Source organism: Diabrotica undecimpunctata, chromosome 1 (genome assembly GCF_040954645.1).
Source record: "Diabrotica undecimpunctata isolate CICGRU chromosome 1, icDiaUnde3, whole genome shotgun sequence".
Lineage (NCBI taxonomy): Eukaryota > Metazoa > Arthropoda > Insecta > Coleoptera > Chrysomelidae > Diabrotica > Diabrotica undecimpunctata.
In genome coordinates this window covers 189,683,654-189,699,398 of record NC_092803.1, presented here as the reverse complement: position 1 = coordinate 189,699,398, position 15,745 = coordinate 189,683,654, and the positions used below count along the sequence as shown (strand labels likewise).

The 15,745-nt window shown below is 33.1% G+C and overlaps 1 protein-coding gene across 6 annotated transcripts in view; it reads right to left on the bottom strand.

Moving 5' to 3' along the window:
* Ogdh (oxoglutarate dehydrogenase Nc73EF) overlaps window positions 1-15,692 on the bottom strand; it is a 55,687-nt gene extending 39,995 nt beyond the window's left edge. For all 6 annotated transcript variants that reach the window (XM_072520846.1, XM_072520849.1, XM_072520845.1 and 3 more), the window contains exons 1-3: window positions 15,557-15,692; window positions 11,761-11,982; window positions 1,364-1,570 (exon numbers count right to left, since the gene is read on the bottom strand). In XM_072520846.1, the coding sequence (XP_072376947.1) occupies window positions 1,364-1,570; window positions 11,761-11,970 (417 nt within the window). In that variant the 5' untranslated portion in view covers window positions 11,971-11,982; window positions 15,557-15,692. The remainder of the gene's footprint in view (window positions 1-1,363; window positions 1,571-11,760; window positions 11,983-15,556) is intronic.
* Between the last annotated feature and the right edge of the window lie 53 nt (window positions 15,693-15,745).

Here is a 15,745-nt window from a genome sequence, read left to right as displayed (position 1 = left end):
TAATGACGCTATAACCAAGTTCCACTGTAAATTCCACTTATTGGAATTTTTCGGTTTCTCTGTGGTAAAGTAAACTCAGGTTATCCACGTTGGCGTGCAATTCTGGCTTAAATCTTTAAGACTTGCTCATTTGAATTTATGTTGCATTATGTTGCTAGTAACAGAAATTGACAAACATTGAAAAAAGTTCACGATCCAAATGTTTGTGGTTGAATGTTACGTGAGAGATTACTGATTTTAAACATTTCCATCAAGGGAGTACATTTGTATTATTTTAGTTTAGTACATGTTTCAATGCAAAGAGACCGTGAATCATACAATAAAAAAACATTTCATCTACATATTTAAATTATTCGTAGATTAGTAATATTCTGATTTCTATAATAATTGCATACTACTGCTATCATATTAAATAAACACGTATAATTGTATGAATATTCGTGTTATCTTCATTTACTGAAAAATATATAATTAATGTTGCAGATAAAAACTAATTTATACAAAATGAGACAATTTCCATAGCAATCTTCCTATCTTAAAATTTTTATATAACTGCAAGTATGTATTATTTTTTCATTTACAAACAGTTCTATAACCGTTCGCATCCATCTGATTCTCTGTGTCTTGACATCTTGACAAATATTCTGGTAACAGATTTATTACTTAGTTCTACCAGCGCGGTGGAATTCTTTTTCGTCGTACCCAACTATGGTCGCTGTTTGTTGTTGAGAATAGAGCTCTGATGATTTCTTTCTGACGACATTTTTTACTTGATGTTTTCATTATTGTTCAGGTATTACTGGCATATTTCCTTGTGGTTTTTTAAAGTCTAAATTTTCTTATTTTCTCCCCATACACATATCTGAATTTTATCAGAGATCATAACATATACATTCTTTTATTTCCAGGATATCACTATTATTTGTTAATTTCAGTTATACTATTCCTTTACTTTATAACTTGAATATATTCTTATAAAAATCAATTTCTCGCCATTTATTTTCATTCTTTTTTGCTTCTATTTCTCTTATTGTTATTATTGTATAAGAACACGTAAAAAAAACTACTTCAAAAATCTGGTAAAATGTAAAAAACGATTATTAAAATAAACTACTTAATATTTTCAATTTTTATATCTTAAATATTTGTAATAGAATTAATATACTTGTCATAAGTGACTCATCATTTTGCCCAAACTAAGATTAAATAAATACCAAGATTTTCTGTAAATTAAAGGGAATTTAGTATAACGATGAAATAACCTTGAACTAATCGCAGGTTTACAAACATTTTCGTTTCATTTTGTAAACCATTGCACGATTAACGAACCTTTAACATAACAATACTAGAATATTCCACTTACTTGGTAACTTCTGATGATAGCTTGAACCGCCAAGTGGTCATCGATGACCTTTTCGCTGATCGGTGCTGCTCCAAGACCGGTGGATCCGGCCAAGGCCGGCAGAAAGGAGGAGACTGGTAGCTCATTCTTTCCTAAAGGTGCCAAAGATGGTGGTGCTTGATACCCGGCGCCTCCTTGAGAAGAATTTCGAAAAAATGAATCCCAGGACTGTAAAAGAAATGAATGAAACTATAAGCTTCTTATAGTAAATAAATTTTAACGTGTCATTTTGGTGACTCATTCAACAAAAATATAGCGCTCAGTTTTATCTGCCTGCTAGAGGTGCACTTTTACGTTATTGTTACTTTTTTACTGACTTTACAGTTGCTTTCGAACTAACATTAATAACACATCCTCTCTGTATCTATTAGAGGATTTGACAATAATCTCCAAAGTATAGTTTAATTTTAGGGGAAAACTAAAAAAGGTATTACATCAAAACTTGAGGAAAAATAAGAAGGAAGAATTTAAAACTGGATTAGAGAAATTTCGAAATTCACAAACCAGCTGAGAATCAAATTGTATAAAAATATTGGGAAAATGTAAAGATGAACATGAAATACAATCAACAGAAGAAGTTATTTTAACAGCAAGCAAGAAGCAAAAAAATCTTGTTCTATAGAGGAGATCCTTGATAGAACGGAAGAACGATGTATAGCTAAAATGCAAAATAATATAAACCATCACGAATAAATGACGGATGTACGTCTACACGTTGGAATCGTATGGCACTGCCATAACACTTGTTATAACCGCTGAATCCTACAGTTTAAAACGGAACGAAATCAAGAAGGATAAAACATCAAGCGTACGAGGGTGGACTGATATAAAACTAGCCTTTGATAGAAAAAACAAGTTTTTTGGAATTAAATCGATTTATTTCTCAACATAGTCCCCTTTTAGCTCGATACACTTAGTAAGACGATGTTCCAATTTTTTTATCCCATCCGAATAGTACTTTGGCTCGAGCTCTTCAAAATAGGCCGAAGTTTCAGTGACGACTTCATCATTTGTTGCGAAACGGCGTCCTCCGATCCATTTTTTAGGTTTGGAAACAGGAAAAAATCGCTGGCGGCTAGATCTGGGGAATACGGTGGGCGTTCAACCCATTCATAACCCAATTCGTGTAATTTTGCCATGGCGACGGCCGATCGATGCACTGTCTTGGTGAAAGAGCACTTTTTGCGTTCCAAACCGGAGCGTTTTCGACGCAATTCGGCATCGAATCGATCCAATAATGCTCCGTAGTACTCATCACTGATTGTTTTTCCTTTTTCCAAGTAGTCGATGTGGATGATGCCCTTCGCATCCCAGAAAACAGTCGCCATCACTTTGCCGGCCGAATGTGCACTCTTTGCCTTCTTCGGCGGCCCTTCGACGCGTTTGCGCCACTGTTTCGACTGTTCTTTGGTTTCCGGTGTGTAATAATGCACCCAGGTTTCATCAACGGTGATAAATCGGCGAAAAAAACCCTTTGGATCGCGCCGTATCAGCGTCTCCGAAGTGGTCACACGTTTTTGCATTTGATCGATTGTAAGCAAACGCGGCACCCATCTCGCGGATAGTTTTTTCATGTCCAAATGATGGTGAATGATGTTGTGTACGCGTTCATAGGAAATTTTTAGGACCTCTATTAACTCGCGGAGCTTAATTCGACGATCTGCCATAATCATGTCATGGACTTTGTTGATCATTTCCGGCGTGGTGACTTAATTTGGCCTCCCGGGACGCTCATCATCAAAAACACTCGTACGCCAACGAACAAATTCAGCTTTCCAAAATTTTACTGTTGCTAACGAAGGTGCAACCTCACCATAAACTTCGTCCAGGTCGGCTTTGATTTACACATTCGTTTTACTCTTTTTGTGGAGGAACTTAATCACCGAACGATACTCGACTTTTCCCATTTCTCCGAAAACACAAAATTTGCTTGCTTTTGACGGCTGTAAAAACGAAACTAATTGTTTTTAAAACTTAAAAGTGAAACCTGGTCACTCAATCAGTAATATGTACTGTACAAATCATTTATAAAGGATAAATGAGGAACAGCTGAACTGTGAAGCTATAAGCCTAGAGGTGTGCGTTAGTACTTTACTATCACCCTTATAATTATTCGAAAAAAAAAAACAAGCATAAAATCAAATAGACATAAGCATTCAAAAAGCAGAACGAAATAAGTGTAAGATGAATGAGATGAATCAATTGAATGAGAGAAGAAAGTAGACAGGCGTTAAAAAACGGATAAGGATGAAGTGAACAAGGAATAGAAGTCAAAAAAGAAATAATAATGCAGCCAAGAAGATAGAAAAAGAACGTGACTTTCAAGACCAAGTAAAAAATAGACAAGAAACAGTTACGAAACAACAAAAAAGCAGCGAATGATAAATTAGAGGAAGTTAATAGACAACAATGCGACTGAAGGAAATTGAAAAAATGTTGGATGATGGGGAGAAGAAAAAGAAATGTAAAAGAAAAAATAGAAAGCACACAAAAATTTATGGAAATTAAAAGGTGAAAATAGCAAAGAATTGTAGATATGAAGATCAGGACGACAACTAGAGAGCGAAAAAGATAGTAAGTAATGTTAAAGTAGAGTGTGACGACGAGATGGTTGATATGTAGATTAGAACAAGTAGACTGCTGACGATATACTCCAGTCGTCAGAGAGGAAAATGCCATTGAACATCTAAAAATCATACGAACAAGCTGAATTTTGCCGAAAATGTCAATTTTGGGACGCTAAAAAAGATGCAAAAAAGTTTTACCCCCGAGATTTCCTCTAAAACCCCCACGTAGAGGGAGAAAAACGGAAAAAAATCGATTTATCAAGAATCTGTACGCCATAGAAAAAAATGTTTCAAATAAAAAATGTAGCTAAGATAATTCAATAATGGAAATTTCACTACGACCGGTCAATGAAAGTAATAAATTTTATTGATTTCACCAGAATCGTAAAAAATGACAAAAATGGTGCGCAAAGTTTATTTATTTAACAGCTTTATAGAAACTGACTTCTAACTGACATTAAAAATCGCCGATTGCTTCAAGCGTCGTTTCTGAGAGAACGGTTCATTCTACGCAAAAAGTGCTAATAAACATTTTTGTTCAAAATTATCTCAGCTACATTTTTTATTTGAAACATTTTTTTCTGCGGTGTACAGATTCTTGGTAAATCGATTTTTTGCGTTTTTACCCTCCTACAAGGGTAGTTTTAGGGGAAAGCACGGGGGTTAAGTGGTAAACTTTTTTGCATCTTTTTTGGGGTCTCCAAATTTGATATTCTCTGCAAAATTCAGCTTGTCCGTATGAGTTTTAGGGGTCAAATCTCTGATGACTGGACTAATGCTGAAAAAGAAAACGGAAACAGAAAAAACAAGGTGGATAAGAAAAAGCAAAAGGAAAACAAGGTAAAAAATAAAGAAAGATCAGTAGAAAAATGGACAAAAACGATGAAGAATAGATCTCTAGATACAAGAATAGAGGAGACCTTTGAGAGAACACACAGTAGTAAAACGAAAAACAAAAGATCTGTATAATACATAAGAGTCGAAAAAAAACCACGATCATAACTTGAAATAGGACCATGGTAAAAACACAAAAATGAGTTTCCCTGCTACATTTTTGATATATTAAATTTTCTGTTTAAATGTGATATTTTCTGGAATTCTATGTAAAATAGTTCAAATAAGAACCCGAAAACATTATTTTCAGATGTTATTTAGATAAAACTAACATTTTCTGTCTTCGTTTCTGACTAGAACAATTATAAAATTTGTAGAGAGGATTCGTCTAGATTAAACTACTTATGCAACGCTATTGGCAAAGTGAATGTTTACCAAAATACCATTCAATTCTCCTGTTTTATTTTTAACCTGATTTCACATCTCTGTCACTTAAATCAAACAAGGAAAATTTTGTACAATTAAATTTAGTTCTAGTTGTTCAGTTTGGACGTAATATTTGAAAAAAACTACTAAAATATTTAAACATTTAGGCGTGTTTCATAGATTTGATACAGGTATTTGAATCGTCAAAATACGTGAACTTATTTCGATATAAAAATACATAAACCAAACTTGTTTAACAAAAAAAGTCATAACCTGCTCAAATAATGAGGAGAATAGCAAATTATTATCGAACATTACAGTGAAACTGCCACAAATTACATTGATGTTGACTTTTCGAACTGTCTAAGGAACACGCAGTTGTTTTTCGTACCTACATCAATTTTATTTGGTTTTAAAAAAATAACATAGTGTTACAATTCTTAATTAGTCAGCAACGAATTAATCTTAATCTGTGTAATCTGATTTATCTTCTTCCTTCTTCTTATCCTTAAGGTGCAGTGCATTTCTGCGTACTTTGTCTTAAATAGTCAGGATTAAATTATCCTATTTCTAGCAGAATTGCTAAGCATTTTATAACTGTGGATTCCTGTCCATTGGCGCATATTACGCAGCCATAACATCTTTTTACGTCCTAGACCTTCCTTACCCTCTATCTTTCCTTGCTGAAAAGTGTATTGTTCTCCTCATAATATGTACTCTAAATATGCGGTCTTCTTATTTTTTACATAATCAAAAAGTTCCCTATCATGGAGGCTCGCTCTTCTTAATACTTCCTCATGTCCTTCTATGATATTCTAAGCATTCGGTGCAGACACCACATTTCATAAACTTTTTGGTCCATGCTTCCATTCCGCAAAGAGAACAGGCCGAAGGTTTCTTCAATATCGTCCACAGTTGCCACATCAAATAACCTTTTGTTTATTTTTTCTGTATATGCTTCTCTTGTATCGTTGTTTTTGGGTGTTCCAATAATTGTAGCGTTATTTTACTAATATCTAATTTATTAAGAACTTTACACTGATTTTAATTTATTACCGTCTTTATTATTTAATTTATATACAGTCTTCTAACACATATTTTAATTCATACACTAATACTATTTAATTTATTTATTATGTTGATATTTCCCGACTTAACAAATACGCGCTTATTATCAGACTTTACGATACAATATTTATTTCAGACTAAAGCTAAAGCTTACAATTAAATCGTTCTCTATATATAGTGTACGCCTATGGCTCTAGATATGGGCGATCCTTCTAGATATGGCCAGAATGTCCGGCACTATTTACCAGAAATTGGATCCGCATAGTCGGATCTCGAAACATCGCGGCTAGACAGGGTTGATGCCGTCAGGACACGTGCACTTGCAACGTCGATTCGAGTCTTTTACATCATAGGCGAAGCATGGCTATCGTAACATGTTTAATACCTTCTGGTTCTTTCTTTTGATCTCCTCTCTCTATCTCCTCTGTTTCTCTGACCAAGCCCATATTTTCCAACCACGTGATTTACGTCTCCTTCTCCAAATTTCGCGTTAAAATCTCCTAATACGATGTTAATTTCGTGATACTTAGCCACTTTTAAGGCTTCATCTAGCTGTTGATAAAATCGCTCTAGTTTTTCTTCTGACTTGTCTGCTGTAGGAGCGTAGAATTTTATATTTATATTAATTTTCCCAGCAATTGAATGAGTATGATTCTTTCGTGAACAAAGTTCTTCACGGAGACGCGCAAATTTTCGCCTATAAGAACGTCAACCTCATGTCGGTGGTTAGGATCTGTGCTATCACCGCATGATACTAATGGGTTTTTCCCACTAGTATCTACTGATTATTCTTGTGTCTTGACATCGCAATTCGCTTATGTCGAGAATATCGATGTTAATTCTGCCCATTTTTTGAATATGATTTTGCAATTTGCCTGCTGCAAGTTAAAACCGGGAAATTCTTCGCACTCCTTGACCATTCAGGATTTGCCCGGGAGTAGTGGCCGTTTGTTTTGGTTCTTCCAATATGACAAGAAAAAAATCTACGGACGATTCTCCTGAGGAATATAATGCGGTAGTTTCCTAGTTTCCTACTTGTTTTCCGCATCACAGTACCTTATCCCTCTAATCGCCTCGTGGGCAACTCCTCGTGCTTTCACACTACCGACGTTAAAATAGTTGCGAGTGCAATCGGTTCCAGACTGTAGTTTTAAAAAAGTTCTGGTGGTTCCATGACGCTTCATTGGTCCTTATGCGGTCTCCATTCGAATAGCCTCTTTTTCCATCGACCATGGCCGATGGACAGTAATCTTCAGACCCGTATTAAAAAGTTTAGGTGACATTGGATCACCTAGTCGTGACTTTCTGTTCTATTTTTATTTGATTATTGTTTCTATGTAATTTAACAGTTGTTGTTGCTTGCTGGTTTTAAATTGTAGTAGTTTGTTTACACAAAATCTAACATGCATTTCTTTAGTGGTTGTAATACTTTGCTTAATTCAACAATGTCCAAAAGAACAAGACGCTTATTGTATTCCCCTATTTTCTCTTTTAGGGTTTTTATGCTGTATTCCTGCCTGTTCTCTCGGCTGATATGTCTGTAGTTTTCTTAACATTTAAATATTTAACCATTTAACTATTATTATGGTAAACACATTAGCGACGCCAGGATTATTTTCAGGGGGTGCATCTGCATCTACACATACTATTAACAAATATAAAATATACACATATAGCTATGTACTTTTCTGGTTTATTGTGCCCGTTTTTTTATTGTGGGTACTTTGTAGTCGTCGTAAATACCTAGATCTCCTTAGAAATCACATAATTCCAACAGTTTGAGCATTACCTATTAATATGGATGAAATTTGGTTGCAGCAAAACGAATGTCTAGCTCACAATGCACGACAGGAAGATTTTTTAAACATAACGTTTCTAGATAGAGTTATTAGTACAAAATGTACCATAAAAATGCCACCTTGCTCTCCTGATCTCGCACCCTTGGATTTTTTCGTATGGGGTTATGTGAAGTAACAAATTTACCGACATGAGCGTGAACATGCCAGAAATTTAGACGGATTACGTCAAACAATCATTCAGGCCATTCAGAGCATAACACCCGAAGGCAATTATACAATAGATTGAGCCAGTGCTTGGCTGTACCTGGTATTTATTTATTATGTTATTTTTTATGAATTGAGATTAAAGAAACTGTTGATTTAATCTAAGATATGAACCTGCTTTTAAATCTTGTATCCACATCGTTGAAATATTTCCACAGACTATCTAAAAAAACTTTCTTTCGGCAACAATGTATAGACAAAACTGCCCATAGTGCTTACGGGTCTATCAAAGACACGTGGTTACATATTATTTTCTCGGACATACAAGTCTATATGTTTTTTCTCAGTTCGTTGCGTCGTATCAATGCCCTATAGTCAGATTTTTTTTTTTTTTTTTTTTATACCTGTATACACATTTTATGGCATATCTTGATATGCATAGATCAGGCTTAAGAACTAAAGGAAATGCCGTTACAAAAAATGTTCAAACTTTTTGTTGAACATTTAGAACAATCGTCGTGTTTTACAAATTTTTGATGTGTTTAGTTTAAATTTGTAATAACGTTAATTGAAGTATTTTTTATTAAAATTTTTCGTTTAGATGCTCTTTTAACAAAAAAAAAAATCATTCAAAGTCGATGAAAGTGTATAAGAAGTCCGTATTTTCGTTATCATGGGTAAAAAAGTTAACCCAATAGAAGTTTAACCGTGGTCAAACATTTATGGAAGGTGATTCACATATATGACAGTCAACAATTGTAGCCTATTTATTATTCCGTTCGTACGTTTCAGCTATGTTGATAGCAAATTTTCTTATTATTTTGCATGTAGTCTTTATAATCGTTAACGTCAATTAGGTTCGTATTTTAATATGTTAAATAAGGCAATACACAACAAAGTGCCAATGATTCTGCTAACAATGTCACAAAGTCAACGTCTTGTCTGCTTTTTTAAATACTTCAACTCAAAAAAATTATTTGAGGGTAGTAATTTAAGTATTTTACTGAAAGGGTTTAGGATCTACCGAAATTAAAGCAGAGCTGGATTCAAGATTATTCGAATCCATTGCTTCGTTTAAGATATTTAAAAACTGTGTTGCTCTAGGAAAAGGAACTCCGTAATGGACATAAAAAAACTGCTACTGGTCTGGGTTTTACTGAAAAAAGTTCACCGTATCGCAATGGATGATTATCGCAAATCCTGAATGGATTTGCCACTAGAATCCGTGCTAACTCCACTGTTGTTTAGGCTGTATATTGTAGACCTGCCGGAAATAATCAAGGAAGTTGGGGTACACCGACGATTGGGCCCCAACTATAGGACATACATGCATTCATCTCTCAACATAAACTCTCTGGAAGGGAGCTAAACATACGGTTCGAAAATATCATTCTTACGCACACCAAAAAAACACCTAAATACTTGGGCATGATACTATATTTTAAAGAGCACCTAACACAGATTGTCGAAAAGTAAACGTCAAGAAACAATACTATTGAAAAGCTTTGCCGTGGTTTTCCTGTTGAACCTAGGTAGTAACAGCCTCCACTCTTCGCATCACTGCTTTAGAACTTGTTTTCCAGATTGCCGAATATTGTACTCCAATTTTTACTAACAGCTCATATATTAAAAAGGTTTAGTTCAGCTGCTTTAGCATTTTGGGGATGATTGCTAGAGTAATCAAAACCACTCCCACACAATGGCGATATCAAGCGAAATTCCATCGCCACACCTGCGACGGATGATTAAAAAAAATCATGGATAACAGTGTAGTAAGAACCAGTGTAGAGGAGACATTCAGCAATATTAATGCATTTTTTGAAGAGTGGATTGTACGGCAAAACAAATATATGTGCATAAGCTGCATAAATGGGACAATCAATACCACAGGGTAACTTCGGAGAGAACCAGACCATTAACCACATTATTGAAGAGTGTTTCACAATAGATTATATTAACAGACTCAGTGTTTGTTTGTAAACCTTTAAAGTTCGTTATATTAGCGATTTTAATGGTTTTCATGTATTTGAATCGCCTTCGGATTGTGTGGAAAAGGCTAAAACGATTCAGTTTTTGCTTCGATATGAGCTACCGCGGCAGACAACGCAGTAAGTGTTAATTTCATTTTTTTCACTCTCAGTAGACTGTCATCTCTTTGTTAGACCCCGTATTTTAGAATAAATGACTAATTACTTAACGTCACACACTTGTTTGACTTAATAAATATAATTTTTCAATTAGAACAGAATAATTCCCTTAAATGCCATAAATAATTGCCAAGTCAATTGATTTTATGAATTTTAAATAAAAACTGATCCATTATTAATTAAGGACAAAGTAAGATTATATTACACTTCAAGTCCTATATTTATTCAAGTAATTGCAATTTATGATGTCTTTCTTCTACCATTGATAATGGAACAAATTATTTGTATTAATATACAAATCTATTATGATTATACTGATTATCAAGATTACTCAACAATCAATAATATTCTTGATAAATGAGTATTTATCTCTAGATAGTATCCCAGATTTTGTAATAATGGAGATTACTTTGGTTTCAATAAACGAAAAATGTCGAGTCATTCTTTAATTATTATTGATTTTACTGTTTGAAATTGAAACATTTTTCTTTATTCTGTATAAACTTAATGAATTAAAATTTTGTGTCTATGTCTACATTTAATATAAAGGAAGAGACATTTATTTAGGCATATTGCTTTAATGTTGCTAGTTTCAAAGTGATATAGGTACAGTACCAAATATAGTACTACTGAAGCAGATGTCCAGGAGGCCAGCAGTAGTAGAATCAGACACCCAAAGAGGATGAAGCCAAAAAGCTTTTAGTAAAACATCCTAAATGTCGATTGTGACGAGCAATTATTAATAAGTAAAACGTCACTTTTATCAGAAAAACAACAGTAAGACAGTAGGCTTTGGAAAAATGAGAGTTTTTATATCATTACCTTTTTAATCGGCCTGTGGCTTGTCTTTAATTTTAAAAATGAATTTTTCTATACAAGAATTAACAGATATGATCTGGGTATTAGGAGAAAGTTTGAGAAATTACCTGCTTGCACCCACAATATATCAACAGCGTTATTCTGCATGGAGGACACGGAACATAGAGCTTTTGAAAAATTAATGAACTGTTTTGTTTGCCCTCAGTCAGTTGTATATGGAAAAAAAATGAGACGACCAAAACTGTTATATGTGAAAAAAAGGAATATGATGTTCCTTTAGCTACTACTTAGGATCTGCAGTTTCTACCTTATTAGTTCTTTTGGTAATAATACTTTTTTTTCTAGTAGTTTTGTAATCAGCAAAAATAGTTTGAATGCTATGAATTGTTCTTCATAAACATGTATCAGTAATATTTAACACAAAGTGTTAAAGTTGAACATTTTTGATGGTTCTTACATGATAAAGATCTCTATAACAAAAGTATGTAACTTACCGCATGCACACTGGAGGGGTCGACCAACCAAGCATTGTACATATCTTCCACATATTGGCCGGAGCTTCCGTTTAAAAACGGTTCAGAAGCTGCAGGAACATTGTAACTTCTAGTTGGTGAATTCGTTATACAGGGTGCGTTTTTCGCTAATAACCAAGTTGCAAATTTTTGGCCAGATGGACCAGCCATGGTGCTTAGTGTTCGATGCATGTTTCTATATTACTGTAAAGAGAAAATAGAGATAATATAAATAAGTTAATTAAAAATAACATAATTATTGTAATGAAATATAAATTAATTAAATTTGTATTTTGAGAATGATTTCTGCAATTGAAAGTGACACATCAAATATAAAATATTTTAAATTATAATTGTTGTTTATCCCCTCAAATAGATTAAATAATTTAAATATAAATCACCATTTAAATATACCCAATAGCTTATACTGCACCAGTCAAATAATTTAAATTAGTAAAATGTCTTTCTATGCAAACCGGACACATATTTTTTGAAGAGGAGGGTAAGATTGTTATTTCCTTATATAAGCTTGTTCAATTGAAACTCATCTTTGGTCAGGTTAGCCTTGGAAACAATTGTAATCACTCAACTGATGTTCTGCAATGTTATGTTTGTAAATGTCACTGATCAGTTCCTATCATTTGTATTTGACTGTGATTTTAAGTATTGTGACTTAAAAATGGTGTTTGTTGTTAACAATCCAGCCAAATATAATCAGTGTGTGGTCATTCAATTTTTGTGGGCTGAAGATTTGCAACCATTGTAGATTTATACAGAAATACAAGCAGTGCATGTAAACATATGTTTTGAGTATCCAACAGTCAAGGAATGGTGTCAACAATTTAAGAGTGGAAGAGAGGAGATGAATGATAAGCTGTGATCAGGTGCATTGATTATTACATCAACACACAGAGATGTGATACGTATGGAATGCTTGATTACAGAAAATCGTTGAATATCAATCAGAGCAATTTCAGAAAATGTTGGTGTTAGTATAGGATCTGTCTCTAGGGTGTCTCTGGACTATAGATGGTAGTAATTAATTGTAGATTGGTAACTGAACATGCCATACAAGTGCAAAAACACTAAATATACATGTACACTATGTTCAATTTGCAGATAACTATACAGATTTGGGCTGTGATCATCAATCCTGAAATATAACACTATCACATCGAGGGATGCGTAGTAAAGGGGGAAAAGTGTTGCCTAAGTATTGTCCCAGTAAGCTGGAGAACTCTGGGGGATTATGCACGGTATATAAGAAGAATATAAAGCAGACAAACAGAGAGGTGATTCTAGTCACAGATTCCGTCCCTGCCTCAAACAGATCAAACCTTCAGCACAGTTGCTATGAAAAGATTTGATGTTGCCTTGATACAAGAGTACTAGGTATCACACAGCCAAATAAAAAGTCCATCAGGTAGAGGGTGTTTAATGGCAGATCTGCCAAATTCCCGAGAACATGTAAAATAGTAAATGGAAAATTGTCCGCAGTATAATGTTTTATTTTGGTATAGATTTTTTTATGAAAGAAGAAAAACAGTACTTTCTTGTTTTCTCTAGAAACATACAAAATCATTGTAACTTGATAGGTATTCATGTACACAGCTTTTCACTGTTTTTTATTGTTCCACTAATGTCAATTTATCAGTCTAATTTCTCTCTGATATTTTAATACAGGTATTGGTGAAGCAATAACTGCTCAGAAATTGTCACTAGGCACATAATTTTTTTCAGTTATCATTTTTTATTGTGAAAATTCAGTTTTTTTTTTCAATATGTCTTGTCTTATTGTAGATCATCAAAAGTCCCCCAAAAAAGCAACTGTTAGATGGGCATCAAATTCTTGAATGACCCATTTTTCATTTCATCTACTGTTTAAAAATAAAAAAAAAAACTCAAATGACATGATTATGTCATCCATAAAAGTCAAAGGAAAGTTACTTCTTGAATACTTGTGATACTTGAGTCACGAATTTCTCTAGAATTTTCTTTATATATTTATTTATGCACTCAACAATTTTTAACACACAACTGTCATAGAAATACCTCCAAAATTCAACCCTATTGTCACTAGTATGATAAAGCAAAATTTCATTTTATAATTTTGAATTGACTAGTCCTCATTGGTTCAATTTGGTAAGGTTCTTTTCCAACTTGATGGTCATCCTCTTCATTTCTTTGTTTCTATTTAAGTACATGATTCTTGTAACTCTTCTGCAGGCTTATTTATGATATTGAATTAATCAGGAAGAAATTCATTCTCTTCAGAACTGCATGTATTTGTGTTTGCTAAATCTAAATCTTCTATAGGTAGTCATCATCATCCAGAAACTTCTCCCCCACCTCTTCCAACTACCTGCAATAGGTACCACTGACGTCATAAGCAGCATCACTCACTTTTAGACATTGAAATGACAAACTGTAATTGTTTAAAATCAACAATTTATTTCTATCATCTGTAACTTCAGTTGTGACTGCCTCGCATTTCCAGTACAGATTAGTTATATTGTGATTATTGACTTATCAATGATTATCTACATATTTATTACACAGAAGGATGCCAATCAAGAATAATAATCTATTTATCTACTTCTACTAATTCTAAGGGGTAAATCCAGTAAGTGTTTTTTTTAATAAAAGAAAACATCCTCTGTAATAAGTCATATACTCACTTTGGTCCCTTTTAACAAATAACTATGAATAAAAATGGGACCTTTTGATAGAAAAATATACATAGCTTTTTATAATTTTTGGTGCCATATTGTTCCATGTACCCACCTGAGAGTTAAACAATCGTAAAACTTTTATTATCACCATATCTAATTTCTTTCAATGAAAGTCTACATGTTTTAATTTGATTTTAAGACTTTTTTTATTTTTGTTTATTTTGTCTCTGAGAATAATTGCAGCAATAATAAACTATTGAACAATTATAAAAATGTTTTATATCACTGATCACAATAAGGAAGCTGTTAAACTGTCTCAAATTATCACCTTTCAAAACTTTATAATGTTCTAACCATAAGTGTAAATGATTAAAAAAGTATTAATTATCTGATATCAATATCCTCTTCTTATTAGATTACACCATATAAACTGCTTGGTTAATAATGTACTATTTTAAATATAATTTATGAGTGAAGATTAACTTTTACTTTAATTAATGTTGAGAGTTGTTAACAAAATATTGTTGAAACAATTCCCTTTCCTATTTATATTATAATTTTATTTTTTTTATAATCTAATGTTTTACATACTTAATATATAAATTACATGTTTATTATGTATCTTTTATCAAAATAACTATACCAAATGAGAAAATTATGATTATGAAAAGCTTTACAAAAAGGAATATAAAAATCACAGTTTTGTATTAACGGGTCAAGCATTTTTTTATATCTTATCAATAAACAACAGTCGAGCCTCCATGAATTTATGCTTTTTCAAATAAATTTGCCTTCTGATGTAAGCAACCAAATAGAATGTCACGTGTGGTCTAAATTTATCATAAAAATTTGGCACCTGTCAGAATATATCTAATGCATTTTTTTAAGTTAATTCGCCCAATATGTTACATAAAATTCGATACAATCAATTCATTGCCTTGCCCTATATTCGGTGAGATATTGGATTAAAGCATTTCCCTCTCATTTCAATTCATACCACCTCGACCTAGTACAAGGTTCGTTATATAACAAGCAAATAATGCTGAAAAACTCAAAACAATTTGAAAAAACTAAATTGTGCATCTTTAGTAAAATATTCAGCTTACCTTTTTTATTTTAAATTACGATGTTAAACCACTATAGCACCACAAAACAAGTCACTGCTATCCCCTTGCGATCTAAAATGATTTTGGATTGATTTATGAATTTGTGGCTGACTAAAACTTGACCTTGATTAACGAATGACAGTGACAATTTACGTTTGACACTTTGTATGTTTGGTTGCATAATTTGAA